General features: G+C 41.2%; 1 protein-coding gene across 3 annotated transcripts in view; it reads left to right on the forward strand.

Moving 5' to 3' along the window:
* Window positions 1–6,344: 6,344 nt before the first annotated feature.
* Window positions 6,345–17,312, forward strand: part of RXRA (retinoid X receptor alpha) — a 310,855-nt gene continuing 299,887 nt past the window's right edge. For 2 of the 3 annotated variants that reach the window (XM_073599591.1, XM_073599593.1), the window contains exon 1: window positions 6,345–6,511. In XM_073599591.1, the coding sequence (XP_073455692.1) occupies window positions 6,484–6,511 (28 nt within the window). In that variant the 5' untranslated portion in view covers window positions 6,345–6,483. The remainder of the gene's footprint in view (window positions 6,512–17,312) is intronic. The other variant, XM_073599592.1, reaches the window with a different exon arrangement.

The raw sequence follows: 17,312 nt of genomic DNA on the forward strand, positions 1-17,312 counted from the left end.
CTGACACAGTGGGTAGTACATGATTTATATATGTAACATGGTGGGTAGGATACAAGGTATACAGGTGACACAGCGGGTAGTACATGATATATATATAGGTGACATGGTGGGTAAGATACAATGTATAAAGGTGACACAGCGGGTGGTACATGATATATACAGGTGACACAGTGGGTAGTACATGATATATAAAGGTGACACAGTGGGTAGTATACAAGGTATCCAGGTGACACAGTGGGTAGTACATGATATATACAGGTGACATGGTGGGTAGGCTGTAAGGTATACAGGTGACACAGTGGGTAGTACATGATATATACAGGTGACACAGTGGGTAGTATACCGGTATACAGGTGACACAGTGGGCAGTATATGATGTATACAGCTGACACAGTGGGTAGTACATGATATATATAGGTAACATGGTGGGTAGGATACAAGGTATTCAGGTGACCAGTGGGTAGTACATGATATATATAGGTGGCATGGTGGGTAGGATACAAGGTATACAGCTGACACAATGGATAGTACATGATTTATATATGTAACATGGTGGGTAGGATACAAGGTATCCAGGTGACACAGCGGGTAGTACATGATATATATATATATAGGTGACATGGTGGGTAAGATACAATGTATCCAGGTGACATAGCAGGTAGTACATGATATATACAGGTGACACAGTGGGTAGTACATGATATATATAGGTGACATGGTGGGTAGGATACAAGGTATACAGCTGACACAGTGGGTAGTACATGATTTATATATGTAACATGGTGGGTAGGATACAAGGTATACAGGTGACAGAGCGGGTAGTACATGATATATATATATAGGTGACATGGTGGGTAAGATACAATGTACAAAGGTGACACAGCGGGTAGTACATGATATATACAGGTGACACAGTGGGTAGTACATGATATATAAAGGTGACACAGTGGGTAGTATACAAGGTATCCAGGTGACACAGTGGGTAGTACATGATATATACAGGTGACATGGTGGGTAGGATACAAGGTATACAGGTGACACAGTGGGTAGTACATGGTATATACAGGTGACACAGTGGGTAGTATACAGGTATACAGGTGACACAGTGGGCAGTATATGATGTATACAGCTGACACAGTGGGTAGTACATGATATATATAGGTAACATGGTGGGTAGGATACAAGGTATTCAGGTGACCAGTGGGTAGTACATGATATATATATATAGGTGGCATGGTGGGTAGGATACAAGGTATACAGCTGACACAATGGGTAGTACATGATTTATATATGTAACATGGTGGGTAGGATAAAAGGTATACAGGTGACACAGCAGGTAGTACATGATATATATATATATATATATATATAGGTGACATGGCGGGTAGGATACAAAGTATACATGTGACACAGCGGGTAGTACATGATATATATATATAGGTGACATGGTGGGTAAGATACAATGTATCCAGGTGACATAGCAGGTAGTACATGATATATACAGGTGACACAGTGGGCAGTACATGATATATAAAGGTGACACAGTGGGTAGTATACAAGGTATCCAGGTGACACAGTGGGTAATATGTGATATACACAGGTGATATGGTGGGTAGGATACAAGGTATACAGGTGACACAGTGGGTAGTACATGATATATACAGGTGATACAGTGGGTAGTATACAAGGTATACAGGTGGCACATTGTGTAGGATACAAGGTATACAGGTGACACAGTGGGTAGTACATGATATATACAGGTGACACAGTGGGTAGTACATGATATATACAGGTGACACAGTGGGTAGTACATGATATATACAGGTGACACAGTGGGTAGTAGTACATGATATATACAGGTGACAAAGTGAGTAGTAGTACATGATATATACAGGTGACACAGTGGGTAGGACATGATATATACAGGTGACACAGTGGGTAGTAGTACATGATATATACAGGTGACACAGTGGGTAGTACATGATATATACAGGTGACACAGTGGGTAGTACATGATATATACAGGTGACACAGTGGGTAGTAGTACGTGATATATACAGGTCACACAGTGGGTAGTACATGATATATACAGGTGACACAGTGGGTAGTAGTACGTGATATATACAGGTGACACAGTGGGTAGTACATGATATATACAGGTGACACAGTGGGTAGTACATGATCTATACAGGTGACACAGTGGGTAGTAGTACATGATATATACAGGTGACACAGTGGGTAGTGCATGATATATACAGGTGACACAGTAGGTAGTAGTACATGATATATACAGCTGACACAGTGGGTAGTACATGATATATACAGATGACGATGCAGTGGGTAGTAGTACATGATATATACAGGTGACACAGTGGGTAGGACATGATATATACAGGTGAGACAGTGGGTAGTAGTACATGATATATACAGGTGACACAGTGGGTAGTACATGATATATACAGGTGACACAGTGGGTAGTACATGATATATACAGGTGACACAGTGGGTAGTAGTACATGATATATACAGGTGACACAGTGGGTAGTACATGATATATACAGGTGACACAGTGGGTAGTAGATGATATATACAGATGACGATGCAGTGGGTAGTAGTACATGATATATACAGGTGACACAGTGGGTAGTACATGATATATACAGGTGACACAGTGGGTAGTAGTACATGATATATACAGGTGACACAGTGGGTAGTAGTACATGATATATACAGGTGACACAGTGGGTAGGACATGATATATACACGTGACACAGTGGGTAGTAGTACATGATATATACAGGTGACACAGTGGGTAGTACATGATATATACAGGTGACACAGTGGGTAGTAGTACATGATATATACAGGTGACACAGTGGGTAGTACATGATATATACAGGTGACACAGTGGGTAGTACGTGATATATACAGGTGACACAGTGGGTAGTTGTACATGATATATACAGGTGACACAGTGGGTAGTAGTACATGATATATACATGTGACACAGTGGGTAGTACATGATATATACAGGTAACACAGTGGGTAGTACATGATATATACAGGGGACACAGTGGGTAATAGTACATGATATATACAGGTGACACAGTGGGTAATAGTACATGATATATACAGGTGACACAGTGGGTAGTAGATGATATATACAGATGACGATGCAGTGGGTAGTAGTACATGATATATACAGGTGACACAGTGGGTAGTACATGATATATACAGGTGACACAGTGGGTAGTGCATGATCTATACAGGTGACACAGTGGGTAGTAGTACATGATATATACAGGTGACACAGTGGGTAGTACATGATATATACAGGTGACACAGTAGGTAGTAGTACATGATATATACAGGTGACACAGTGGGTAGTAGATGATATATACAGATGACGATGCAGTGGGTAGTAGTACATGATATATACAGGTAACACAGTGAGTAGTACATGATATATACAGGTGACACAGTGGGTAGTAGTACATGATATATACAGGTGGCACAGTGGGTAGTAGATGATATATACAGATGACGATGCAGTGGGTAGTAGTACATGATATATACAGGTGACACAGTGGGTAGTACATGATATATACAGGTGACACAGTGGGTAGTAGTACATGATATATACAGGTGACACAGTGGGTAGGACATGATATATACACGTGGCACAGTGGGTAGTAGTACATGATATATACAGGTGACACAGTGGGTAGTACATGATATATACAGGTGACACAGTGGGTAGTAGTACATGATATATACAGGTGACACAGTGGGTAGTACATGATATATACAGGTGACACAGTGGGTAGTACGTGATATATACAGGTGACACAGTGGGTAGTAGTACATGATATATACAGGTGACACAGTGGGTATTAGTACATGATATATACATGTGACACAGTGGGTAGTACATGATATATACAGGTAACACAGTGGGTAGTACATGATATATACAGGTGACACAGTGGGTAATAGTACATGATATATACAGGTGACACAGTGGGCAGTACATGATATATACAGGTGACACAGTGGGTAGTACATGATCTATACAGGTGACACAGTGGATAGTACATGATCTATACAGGTGACACAGTGGGTAGTACGTGATATATACAGGTGACACAGTGGGTAGTAGTACATGATATATACAGGTGACACAGTGGGTAGTAGTACATGATATATACATGTGACACAGTGGGTTGTACATGATATATACAGGTGACACAGTGGGTAGTAGTACATGATATATACATGTGACACAGTGGGTAGTACATGATATATACAGGTAACACAGTGGGTAGTACATGATATATACAGGTGACACAGTGGGTAATAGTACATGATATATACAGGTGACACAGTGGGTAGTACATGATATATACAGGTGACGCAGTAGGTAGTAGTACATGATATATACAGGTGACACAGTGGGTAGTACATGATATTTACAGGTGACACAGTGGGTAGTACATGATATATACAGGTGACACAGTGGATAGTATATGATCTATACAGGTGACACAGTGGGTAGTAGTACATGCTATATACAGGTGACACAGTGGGTAGTACATGATATATACAGGTGACACAGTAGGTAGTAGTACATGATATATACAGGTGACACAGTGGGTAGTAGATGATATATACAGATGACGATGCAGTGGGTAGTAGTACATGAGATATACAGGTGACACAGTGGGTAGTACATGATATATACAGGTGACACTGTGGGTAGTAGTACATGATATATACAGGTGACACAGTGGGTAGTACATGATATATACAGGTGATACAGTGGGTAGTAGTACATGATATATACAGGTGACACAGTGGGTAGTAGTACATGATATATACAGGTGACACAGTGGGTAGTACATGATATATACAGGTGACACAGTGGGTAGTAGTACATGATATATACAGGTGACACAGTGGGTAGTAGATGATATATACAGGTGACACAGTGGATAGTACATGATCTATACAGGTGACACAGTGGGTAGTAGTACATGCTTTATACAGGTGACACAGTGGGTAGTACATGATATATACAGGTGACACAGTAGGTAGTGGTACATGATATATACAGGTGACACAGTGGGTAGTACATGATCTATACAGGTGACACAGTGGGTAGTAGATGATATATACAGGTGACACAGTGGATAGTACATGATCTATACAGGTGACACAGTGGGTAGTAGTACATGATATATACAGGTGACACAGTGGGTAGTAGTACATGATATATACAGGTGACACAGTGGGTAGTACATGATATATACAGGTGACACAGTGGGTAGTAGTACATGATATATACAGGTGACACAGTGGGTAGTAGATGATATATACAGGTGACACAGTGGATAGTACATGATCTATACAGGTGACACAGTGGGTAGTAGTACATGCTTTATACAGGTGACACAGTGGGTAGTACATGATATATACAGGTGACACAGTAGGTAGTGGTACATGATATATACAGGTGACACAGTGGGTAGTACATGATCTATACAGGTGACACAGTGGGTAGTACATGATATATACAGGTGACACAGTGGGTAGTATACAAGGTATACAGGTGACACAGTGGATAGTACATGATCTATACAGGTGACACAGTGGGTAGTAGTACATGATCTATACAGGTGACACAGTGGGTAGTAGTACATGATCTATACAGGTGACACAGTGGGTAGTAGTACATGATCTATACAGGTGACACAGTGGGTAGTACATGATATATACAGGTGACACAGTGGGTAGTATACAAGGTATACAGGTGACACAGTGGATAGTACATGATCTATACAGGTGACACAGTGGGTAGTAGTACATGATCTATACAGGTGACACAGTGGGTAGTAGTACATGATCTATACAGGTGACACAGTGGGTAGTAGTACATGATCTATACAGGTGACACAGTTGGTAGTACATGATATATACAGGTGACACAGTGGATAGTACATGATCTATACAGGTGACACAGTGGGTAGTAGTACATGATCTATACAGGTGACACAGTGGGTAGTAGTACATGATCTATACAGGTGACACAGTGGGTAGTAGTACATGATCTATACAGGTGACACAGTGGGTAGTACATGATCTATACAGGTGACACAGTGGGTAGTACATGATCTATACAGGTGACACAGTGGGTAGTACATGATCTATACAGGTGACACAGTGGGTATCTATATAGGTGAGGTGAGTCCCTCCCCCGGACGTATAGAGGGTCTGGGCTGAGTCGGAGTGTCTGTGTGCTCAGCGCCCGCCGTCCGTCGCTCCCCCCTGGCGGGGCCCCTCAGTACAGCCAGCGCCGCTCTCCCTCTCTCACAGACTTCACTTACATTGTTGGTGAGTTTGCAGCAACTCGTCCGCCTCGGCCTCCCCCAACCTGGACTGTGTGGCCCCGGGGAGAGTGCAGCCACAGGGGCCCCAGGAGCCGCCATGGACACCAAACATTTCCTGCCTCTGGGTGAGTGTGACCGGCAGTGAGGACCGAGTGTGTGCGGGCTGTGTGCAACCGGACCGAGCCCTCATCTCCCCCGGGTGCTCCTCCATACAACTTTCCTGACAACCCCGACATTACCCCGTGTGTACGGCCCGGAGTGTGGGGGGATGAGCAACATAACACTGACTACTGAGTCATCCCATAACATGGCCTGAGCTAAAGGGGGACTCCATCCCATCACACCCCCATATGGTACTCAGCTACTATGTCACCCCAGACCAGGGTACTGGGGGCTATGGCACCCCATAGATCATGTCACCCCCCATAGATCATGTCACCCCCATAGATCATACTATGTCACCCCCATAGATCATAGCATGTCACCCCCATAAATCATGTCTCCCCCATAGATCATAGCATGTCACCCCCATAGATCATAGCATGTCACCCCCATAAATCATGTCTCCCCCATAGATCATGTCACCTCCATAGATCATACTATGTCACCCCCATAGATCATGTCACCCCCATAGATCATAGTATGTCACCCCCCATAAATTATGTCACCCCATAGATCATGGCACCCCCATAGATCATACTATGTCACCCGAGACCAGGGTACTGGGGGCTATGTCACCCCATAGATCATACTATGTCACCCCCCATAGATCATACTATGTCACCCCCCCATAGATCATGTCACCCCCCCATAGATCATGTCACCCCCCCATAGATCATGTCACCCCCCCATAGATCATGTCACCCCCCATAGATCATGTCACCCCCCATAGATCATACTATGTCACTCCCATAGATCATACTATGTCACTCCCATAGATCATACCATGTCACCCCCCCCATAGATCATACTATGAGTGGGGTAGTATAGGTTATGTGGGTACAGTGTGCCCAGCATGTACTGTGACATGAACTAACACAGCTTTACAGATCACTTGCAGTGGAAAGATAATATGCAATTGGCCAGGGAGGTACTACAAGTCCCAGCATTGCCTGGTGGGGTGATGGGCTGTAATTGCAGACACCAGTGGCAGGGTTAAAGTGCAGAGAGTAAATGATGGGGAGCCCCCCAGGGCCTGTCAGATGACACTCTGCCACTCTCACCAGCATCACCTCTCTTCCACATATATCACAGTCACTAGGAATCTCTCCCTCCAGGTATTGCCCCATCTTGCAGGGTCCCCCAGAATTGGGCTACCTGTGTGGCTGGATCTTCATTGCAGGCTGGGGGGGGGGGGGGGCAGGTTTGGCACATGGAGCTTCTGTTTATAATATGTTTTGCTCCTTTTTTTTTTTTTTAATGACTTCCTGTTATGACATGCCAGATTTCTGCTTACAAGTTCTGACAAAATGTATTTTCTGTCTGTGTGTGTTTGTTATATATATATTTATAGCCATGCATGTACACATGTTCCATTTGCATGTTTGCTTTTTATTCATAGTGCATTGTGTTGTGTTTTTATGTCATTCTTTATAAAATGATATATCTGTAGGTTGGCATTGAGTGTATAATGCTGCCCAGGTATGTCCTTCATTTTCGATGTGCCTGTTGTAGTTCTCGGTGATCTCTCCCATGTGTGATCACATCATTTAGTTCCGTCTGATGAAGTTTGCATTGTCTCGGTTCTCTTTGGTTTGTGAGTTGTGTCCGGTGGCAGTTCTGAGAGGTGGAATAAATATTGTTTCCCCTCCTCCGCTCTTTACCTATCTGATGGCCGAGAGCTTTAGGCGCTTAGTTCAGACGTACTCCGTGTAATTCAGGTATTTTGCAGCCTGTGATTTTCTTTATAGGATCAGGATGTAAATATTATGAGGGCTTGTGGTGTGGAAACACAGAGAGGCCGTTTAAGTCTGGTCCATCAGATAAGTTTAGGCCTTGGATTGGGTCTCCTCTCCTTGTGGGTTTAGGTTGGCGGTGCTGAGTTTCTGTAAAACGCTGCGTTCATGATGTCTTGTTTCCTCAGCATCAGGTGAAACATACAAAGGAACATTGTGGAATTCTTTTCTGTCTTCATGAAAGTTCAATCTTCTGAAGTTTTATAAAAGTTGAAATTTGAAGGGCACTGACAGGATGGAAACGTGGGATCTGTCATCGCCTTGAAGGTGCAACCTCCAGAGCTGTCATTCCAATCCTTCCTTCGGGATGAGGATGATGCTAATGGCATTTGAACCTCCACTGACAAGACAACACTGGCTGCTTCCACATTTCTGTCCCTGACATTCTTGTTTGTTGCTTGTGTCAGGAAAAGATTTGTCTAGAGGTGTTATTAGACCCCACAATAAAAAAAATAATATTTTGCAGCTTACCGATTCTTAGATGTTGTGGCTGCTTTAGTTTTCCTGTTTTAGGGCATTTTGCTTTTATTTTCAGCTGATGATCTTGCCAGTAAGTCTGTCATTTGTTTAACTTCCTAACAGCTTGCCAGCAAAAGTGGTAGTTAGAGGGTTGAGACAAACCATTTAACACTAAGGCCTCATGTACACTGCTGCCTGTAAATAGACATTTAGGAGCAGTTGGGCATTTTTTTTTTCAGCTGCCCCTAAACTCTCCTCTGTTATCTGATCAGTCCATGTATCCTTTATAGTGGTTTCTAGGCAGTTGATTTGAGCAGCATTTCTTGGAAAGTAAAAAAAATGCGTTCAGAACGGATGTTTAGAGGCACTTAAAACGCCAAATGGCTGTAACAGCTTGTAAACGCTGCTAAACGCGGTAACTCCCCTTTAGAAGCGTTTTTTGTTTACAGAAATTTTTTATTTTAACCAAAAAAAAATGCTTTTAGACACAAACAAGGCATGTAAACGCGGCTAAACGGTCATTCTTAGATGTTGGTTTCTAGCTGTCAAGTTAAATCATTCAGGAGAGGTTAAATAACGACCTGTCTACATGAAGCCTTACTGGCCAGATGAAAATTGAGGAAAAAATAAAAGAAAACAAATGCAGCCACCATGTTTTTAAGAATTAGTAATCTGCAGAATATGATTTTTTTGTTTTTGGGTATTATAATAATGAGATCCATACATTTGTTTGGTTTTATGATAGTCCTCTTGGGAACTCCAAAACAACTGCAAGCTGAGAGTTGGAGTTCAGAAATGTTTCCCATTGATTGTAATTTAATAGTACACCAAGCTCCACCAATACAGGCTGATCTGTTTCTGTGTGGTGGCTGCTGTCATTTTGAGATGACATGAAGGGGTTGATCTATGAACAATATTTAAAGTGGTTGTAAACCTCAGACATGAAATGTGAACAAAACATATCCCTCTATAGTGTGTACTTGTCTCAAAAGTGTCAGTTTTGTCTGCTGCTTCATTCCTCAGTTATCAGCACGAATCATTTCTGACAAGTTTTCCTGACACCAAGAGAAAAATGGTGACAGGGGAGGGACCTCAGCTCTGTTCCTGTGTGCTATATGAAGGGGGGGGTGTCCCTTTCCCTCCAATCAGCTCTCAGTGCTCTCCTCGCAGAGCTCTGCAGACTGTAACTTTAGCTCTCCGCCCCTTTTTTTTTTCTTGACAGCTCAGTCTATCTTTTATAAATGCTGGACTTTGAGTGGATGTAGAGAAGAGAGGACAGCAGATAAACAGGTACAACTTATGTAGGAAGATTTGTTTAATCCCTGTGTATCAGAGTCCAGTCACTTCACTGTGTGTATGAGGGGTTATAACCACTTTAATGGCCAACCCTAGCCCAAACTTTCCTTTCATTTTTGATAGAGCCTCTGTCAGGTTTTTATTGTGGTCTGTGTCTGTATTGGGGAGATTTCCCCGCACTTCCTGCCAGGATTGGAAGCGAGGTGAAATTTGTCCAATGTGGAACCAAAGCACATTTTTAGAAGAGTGATGGGTTTTTATTGCTGTCCATGGCTTCCTGTCCTGATGACAACCTCACTCCCTATTTTGTGTACAGGCCTGTTGGGGACAGTGAGGGAAAGTCTCCCTCTGATGGTGTCACAGACAGAAATAAAAAAACAAAAAATATTTTTTTTCCCACTTCCCCATACCATCTAAAACTAAAAAGTTGTCTAGAGTTGGGCTTTAACACTCATATATATATATTATACAGGAGAGTCTGTGTTTGAGATTATATGACTCTGTTATGGTAAAACAAGAGGGACTAAACTACCGGCAACACTGGCAGTTTTGTATCGCCGTACACAAAAAGAAAATTGAAAGTTCCTTCTCTGATTACTTTTGCAAAACTGCGCCAAGCGTAACCTTACCCCTGCCAGTCCATCTCTGGTGTAGGTTATAGAGACGACGCTGTGCCGCGCTATCGTCGCTCTCTCTTTTCCTCTATGCATTATTTAGGATTTTTTTCTTGTGGCTGCCAAGTGTGAGTGCCATCTGATAAGTCCCGTTTTGAGTGCGCTCAAAGTCTGACATTTATCTATCTAAACCTGATTTAAAGGGAGGAGATGAGGCCTAGCCGGGGGCTTCAATCAAACGTCCAGCTCCGATATCGGGTTGCTTTTTTGACAGCTCCGTGTCCCGCTACGCATCAGAAGTATAAATAAACTATTAGTGGTTTGTAATAGCAGCAGGGGGCTCGGGAAAAGTCATGTTCTAAGAGGACCGGTCATGGGCTGTGACTTCATTTTTCTGGCAGTGACGGCCCTGCTTCTGTCCAAAAAAAGCAAAAAAAAAAAAAAAAAAAGCAAATGATTTGTTCTCATTGGCGTATTTCTAGTTAAAGAATATGTAAACCCAACATTTCATATTCATAATATGTGCCTGCTGTACCATGTACTTGTATGGAAAAGTATCCTGTTCTGTTTGTATTGCTTTTTGTGTGAAAAACCCTGGTGTTCTTACCAGTCCATCTTCTTTCCTATTAGAAACCGACCACACTAGGCATGAGAGCACAGTGTGGTCAGTTCTCTAGCTGTGCTGGGAACTCAGCCTGCCCTTTTTCAATGATCAGACTTGTCCTGACATGCCTCCCCTGCACAGCCATTCGCTGGGAAGATCAGAATGCTGTTGTTTATCTTTCCCAGCTCTCATTTAACTGAGAACAGAGGAAATGTGATCACTTATAAAAAGGGGGGGGGGTATTTATAATGTTTTTATATCTATAACAAATGTTTTGCCTTTCATTTTCATCTATTTTAAACTAAATGGGTTGTTTTGCAAGGTGAGGGTTTACAAGCAAGTGGTGTAAAATGGAGCTGAATGGTGAACCTGACTGGTGATGATTGCCCCAAAGGTTTTGAGGGGGCTGCCCATCCTCCAAGCTTCGCCCTGACACCAGTTACCCCCAGCACCTTATACCCCAGATGGGTAAAAGGTCCAACCCTTTTTGATGTTTTTTAAATTTTAATTTTAACTTTGGACGCAAAAATTTTCCAGCGTGCTGACAATTGATGGTAGCTGGCCTCTTTGTGATCATCCGAACTGTTAGGACTCAGAAACCGTTCAGAGGCATTTTAATAAGTACCGATTTTCAGGGTCTGTGTGCAAAGCGTCAGCACAGCGGTGTTCTTGGCCTTGTGCGAGGCTCCAGCAGAATCCAACATATTATTCACACCTGCCTGCCTATTCTTTATTATTTTTCATGGCCGTTATATAAATATTTGAGATATTTTTGGCAGTCAGCTGACTGATATGGCAAGTGTTTTATGGGATTAGCGTCACGTAAACAAACTTTTGATGGAGATTTAAACATCATATCATTTCAGATATACATAGACTTATATCGCAGCTGTGGAACATTTAAAGCTCCAGTCAGATATTAAAAATCACAAAAAATACTGCAGCTCTGTGTTCATTAATATGTAATGAAATGTCATTTTTGAATGCAACCAGTGGCAGTACCTGAATTTGGCTTGCTTACAGCCTCTTTCAGTGCTGCACAGCAGAACTCAGACTGGGAAAGGAAGAAGCAACTCAATGAGCATGCTAATGGAAGGAGCCAAGCAGTGGTGGACAATACCTGCATAGCTCTCCATATACAGTTAGGGTTTTTTTTTTTTTTTTCTCAGCCAGTGAGCAGATTTCACAATCTATACTAAAGCCGGCCATACATGGATCAAAATTAGGTTGGTTAAACAGGGACTGGCTGAATTTGAATCCATGTATGGGCACTCTTGTTCTACAAAAGTTGATCTATCCATCTACATCTACAACCTGTTGGGATTTTCCCAATCAAAGACAGCTGATTGTCTGCAGCCACAAATTGAGAAAAAAAATTCAACAAATGTTAAGCAATGCCAGGCAAACACCGATCAAAATTTGTCAGGACCTGGCGTATGGCCAGCTTAGTGTTAAAGCGGAACTTCAGTCATTTTTTTTTATCTTTCCATCTATTAAATCTTCTGCCCTTGTTGTTGTTTTAACTTTGGGTAGTAAAACCTTTTTTTTCTGCCAGTAAATACCTTCTACAGCCCACTTCCTGTTTCTTGTCTGGTGAAAAGCCTAGGCTTATAATATGCACAGCTCTCTCTCACTCTCATGAGAGTTCGCCAGGAAGCAAAGGGTGGATAAAAATCAATGATTTAAAAAAAAAAAAAATCAAAATCTGATTTTTTTTTTTTTTTTTATTTAAATCAAATGTATTTTAATAAAATGCTTTTGGAGTAAAAATCGATCTAAAAATTGTCTTCTATTTTAGGACGCAAGCTGGCAATGCACCTCTTTGTCGCAAAGATATTAACTATAGCGAAAGCAGTTTTGAAGCAGTAAAACATCGCATGAACAATATTCTGGTCAATGAAAAGTTAACAGCTATACTTTCTGATTGCCACAACCAGTTTCTACGAGTCTGGCAGCCCTGGATTTCCTATGTTCTCCCATCACGCTTTGACCAAACACTACTGACTCTATGATACTTTTAGAAACATTGCCCTCTGAGACCACCCTATCTTCTTTTTCTCCTTACTTTCTTTTCTCTCTAAAACATTCTCACCCTTCTTCTCTTTTTAGAAGTCCTCCTCACACTATATCTCTCTCTACACCATAACAGACTGACAGCCATACGGCTATACGGCTGAAAAGGGATAATAACTCAGTGTTTCTCTCTACAGTTTTAAGGCTCGGTCGCCTCTAACTTTTTTTGTTTTTACTTGTTATTGTTTTTTACAGATTTTTATACTTCTTTTTCAATGAACACTTGAAAATTACCTTGCTTACAGTGGTTTAGCTTACCGAGTGTATTATTTTACTCACTGTAATTGCTTTTCTCTTCACTTTGGATTTGAACTCTTTGTAATGTCTCATGTATTGTGGCCTGTCAGTTGATTCATTTTATAGATAGATAATATATATCTCTATCTCTGTCTATCTATATCCATGCTATGTAACCACTTAAGGACAGAGCCTCTTTCCGAGATTTGTTGTTTACAAGTTAAAAACAGATTTTTTTGCTAGAAAATTTACTTAGAACCCCCAAACATTATACTTTTTTTTTTTTTCCCCTAACACCCTAGAGAATAAAATGGCGGTCATTGCAATACTTTCTGTCACACCGTATTTGCGCAGTGGTCTTACAAAAATAAGACAACAGTAAAGTTAGCCCATTTTTTTTTTTTTTTTTTTATATTGTGAAAGATAATGTTACACCAAGTAAATTGATACCCAACATGTCGCGCTTCAAAATTACGGTTGCTTGTGGAATGGCGACAAACTTTTACCCTTAAATATCTCCATAGGCGACATTAAAAAATTATACAGGTTGCATGTTTTAAGTTACAGAGGAGGTCTAGGGCTAGGATTATTGCTCTCACTCTACCGATCGTGGTGATACCTCACATGTGTGGTTTGGACACCCTTTTCATATGCGGGCGCTACTCACGTATGCGTTCGCTTCTGCGCGCGAGCTCGTCGGGACGGGGCGCATTTAAAAAAAAAAAATGTTTTCTTATTTATTTTACCTTTTATTTTTTATTTTTACACTTTAAAAAAAAAAAAAGTCACTTTTATTCCTGTTACAAGGAATGTAAACATCCCTTGTTATAGAAAAAAAGCATGACAGGACCTCTTAAATATGAGATCTGGGGTCAAAAAGACCTCAGATCTCATATTTAGACTAAAATGCAATAAAAAAAAATAAAAATTGTCAATTGTCAAAAAATAAATGGCCCTTTAAGAGCTATGGGTGGAAGTGATGTTTTGACGTCGCTTCCGCCCTGCATTGTTATGGAGACGGGTGGAGGCCATCTTCTTCCCCTCACTCGTCTCCATGCCCAGCAAGGGTGAAGATCCGATTGCCTCCTGCCGACGGCTCCGGTAAGCGGCGGAGGGCATCTGAGTACGGCGGGGGGGCCCTCTCCCACCGCTGATAAAAGCGATCTTGTGGCAAATCCGCTGCAGAGACCACTTTTATCTGAAACCAGACCGCTCACTGAAGAGGAGGATACCGGGGTTATGGCAGCTAGCTGCTGCCATAACAGCGATATTCCTCTTCAAAGTACCAACATAAAACGACAGTGGGCGGTCCGGAAGTGGTTAATAAAAAAACCTTTGTAAAGAAAAATTGTTTTCTATTTAAGATGAACTAATAATTTCGTTTATTCAGCATGAAATGGAGCTTAGTTATGTAGCATGAGGCTGTATATTCTGTAATATTTACATTTTTGGTAAACATATTCAATGAATCCAAGCTCTGCAAGCTGAGATAACATGCACTGCATTGATGCATTCACACAATTCACAATAACCATGAGATAAACCAAAGTTCAGGAATATTCCTTTATCCCATTGTTTTGCAAATCTATGTACACTACAAACTGTATGATTGAATCGGTTCTGATATCGCTGTTTTACTAACCTGACAGCTTATTGTTCTAGATAGGAAACCTTCAGTTTGTTTGCAAATATTAAAGATTCTAACTACCAGCAAAAAGAGTCCTTACATTTTAAAGAGCACCTGTCATTTCAGATCCATCATGGCAGAGCCTGTTATCAGGCATCCACTCACCTGCTGCCACCACATCCCTCACCTTGTTGTGTCACTGCCGCATCACCAGCCGTCCCATTAAAGTGAATGGGACTGTCGATGAGTCAACAGCGGTTCAGTCTCCCTGCTGTCAGAATACAAATGCGGAGCGTAGAGGATTCAAGTATCAAGTCATTTTTTTTACTTTTATCCTTCTGGGGTGAATGAACAAAAATGTACTCATCTATGGGCTGTTCAACCGTGGCACACAGCGCTGTGCTTTTCTGCAGAGCTGTGAAAATCACAGGACTGGATAGAAATAAATACAAATGCTTTGGCAGGTAAACAGCTCCCATATATATTCATTTCTTCTGTGCAGGCTTGATTTAAATCATATTTTTTAACCACTAAGAACCAAGCCTCTTTTTGAGATTTGTTGTTTAAGTTAAAAACAGTTTTTTTTTTTTTTGCTAGAAAATTACTTAGAACCCCCAAACATTATACATTTTTTTTCTAACACCCTAGAGAATAAAATGGCGGTCGTTGCAATACTTTCTGTCACACCGTATTTGTGCAGCGGTCTTACAAGCGCACTTTTTTTGGAAAAAAATACAATTTTTTCAATTAAAAAATAAGACAACAGTAAAGTTAGCCCAATTTGTTTATATATATTATAAATATATAAATATGTATATATTGTGAAAAGATAATGTTACGCCGAGTAAATTGATACCCAACATGTCACGCTTCAAAATTGCGCACGCTCGTGGAATGGCGACAAACTTCTACCCTTAAAAATCTCCATAGGCGACGTTTAAATAATTCTACAGGTTGCATGTTTTGATTTACAGAGGAGGTCTAGGGCTAGAATTATTGCTCTCGCTCTACCGATCGCGGTGATACCTCACAAGTGTGGTTTGAACACCGTTTTCATATGTGGACGCTTCTGCGCGTGAGCTCGACGGGATGGGACACATTTAACAGCTTCAGCCCTGGAAGATTTTACCCTCGTCCTGACCAGAGCACTTTTTGCGATTTAGCACTGCGTCGCTTTAACTGACAATTGCGTGGTCATGTGACGTTGCACCCAAAAAAAATTGATGTCCTTTTTTTCCCTTCCCACAACTAGAGCTTTCTTTTGGTGGTATTTGATCACCTCTGCTATAAACAAAAAAAAGAGCGACAATTTTGGGGAAAAAAAAACATTTTTTTTTACTTTTTGCTATAATAAATATCCCCCAAAAATATATAAAAGAAAAAAAATAGTTTTCCCCAGTTTAGGTTATGTATTCTTCTACATATTTTTGATAAAAAAAATCGCAACAAGCGTATATTGATTGGTTTGTGCAAAAGTTATAGTGTCTACAAAAGGGGGATAGTTTTTATGGCATATTTTTTTTTTTTTTTTAATTAAGAATGGCGGGCAATCTGCGATTTTTTTTTTTTTTTTTTTTTTTTTTATCATGACTGCAACATTATGGCAGACACATCGGACACTTTTGACACTATTTTGGGACCATTGTCATTTATACAGCGATCAGTGCTATAAAAATGCACTGATTTACTGTGTAAATTACACTGGCAGGGAAGGGGGTTAAACACTAGGGGGCGATCAAGGGGGTTAAGTGTGTCCTATGGTGTGATTCTAACTGGGAGGGGGGATGGGCTACCACTGACATGACAGCGATCACTGCTCCCAATGACAGGGAGCAGTAGATCTCTGTCATGTCACTAGGCAGAACAGGGAAATGCCTTGTTTACATAGGCATCTCCCCGTTCTGCGGCTCTGTGACGTATCAGAACTCATATTTACACTGAAATGCAATTAAAAAAAAAAAAAAGCTCTTTAAGAGCTATGGGCGGAACGGATGTTTTTACGTCGCTTCCGCCCAGCAATGGTATGGAAACGGGGTGGGGGGCATCTTCCCCTAACTCGTC

This window comes from Aquarana catesbeiana, linkage group LG09 (assembly GCF_042186555.1).
Source record: "Aquarana catesbeiana isolate 2022-GZ linkage group LG09, ASM4218655v1, whole genome shotgun sequence".
NCBI classification, from domain to species: Eukaryota; Metazoa; Chordata; class Amphibia; order Anura; family Ranidae; genus Aquarana; species Aquarana catesbeiana.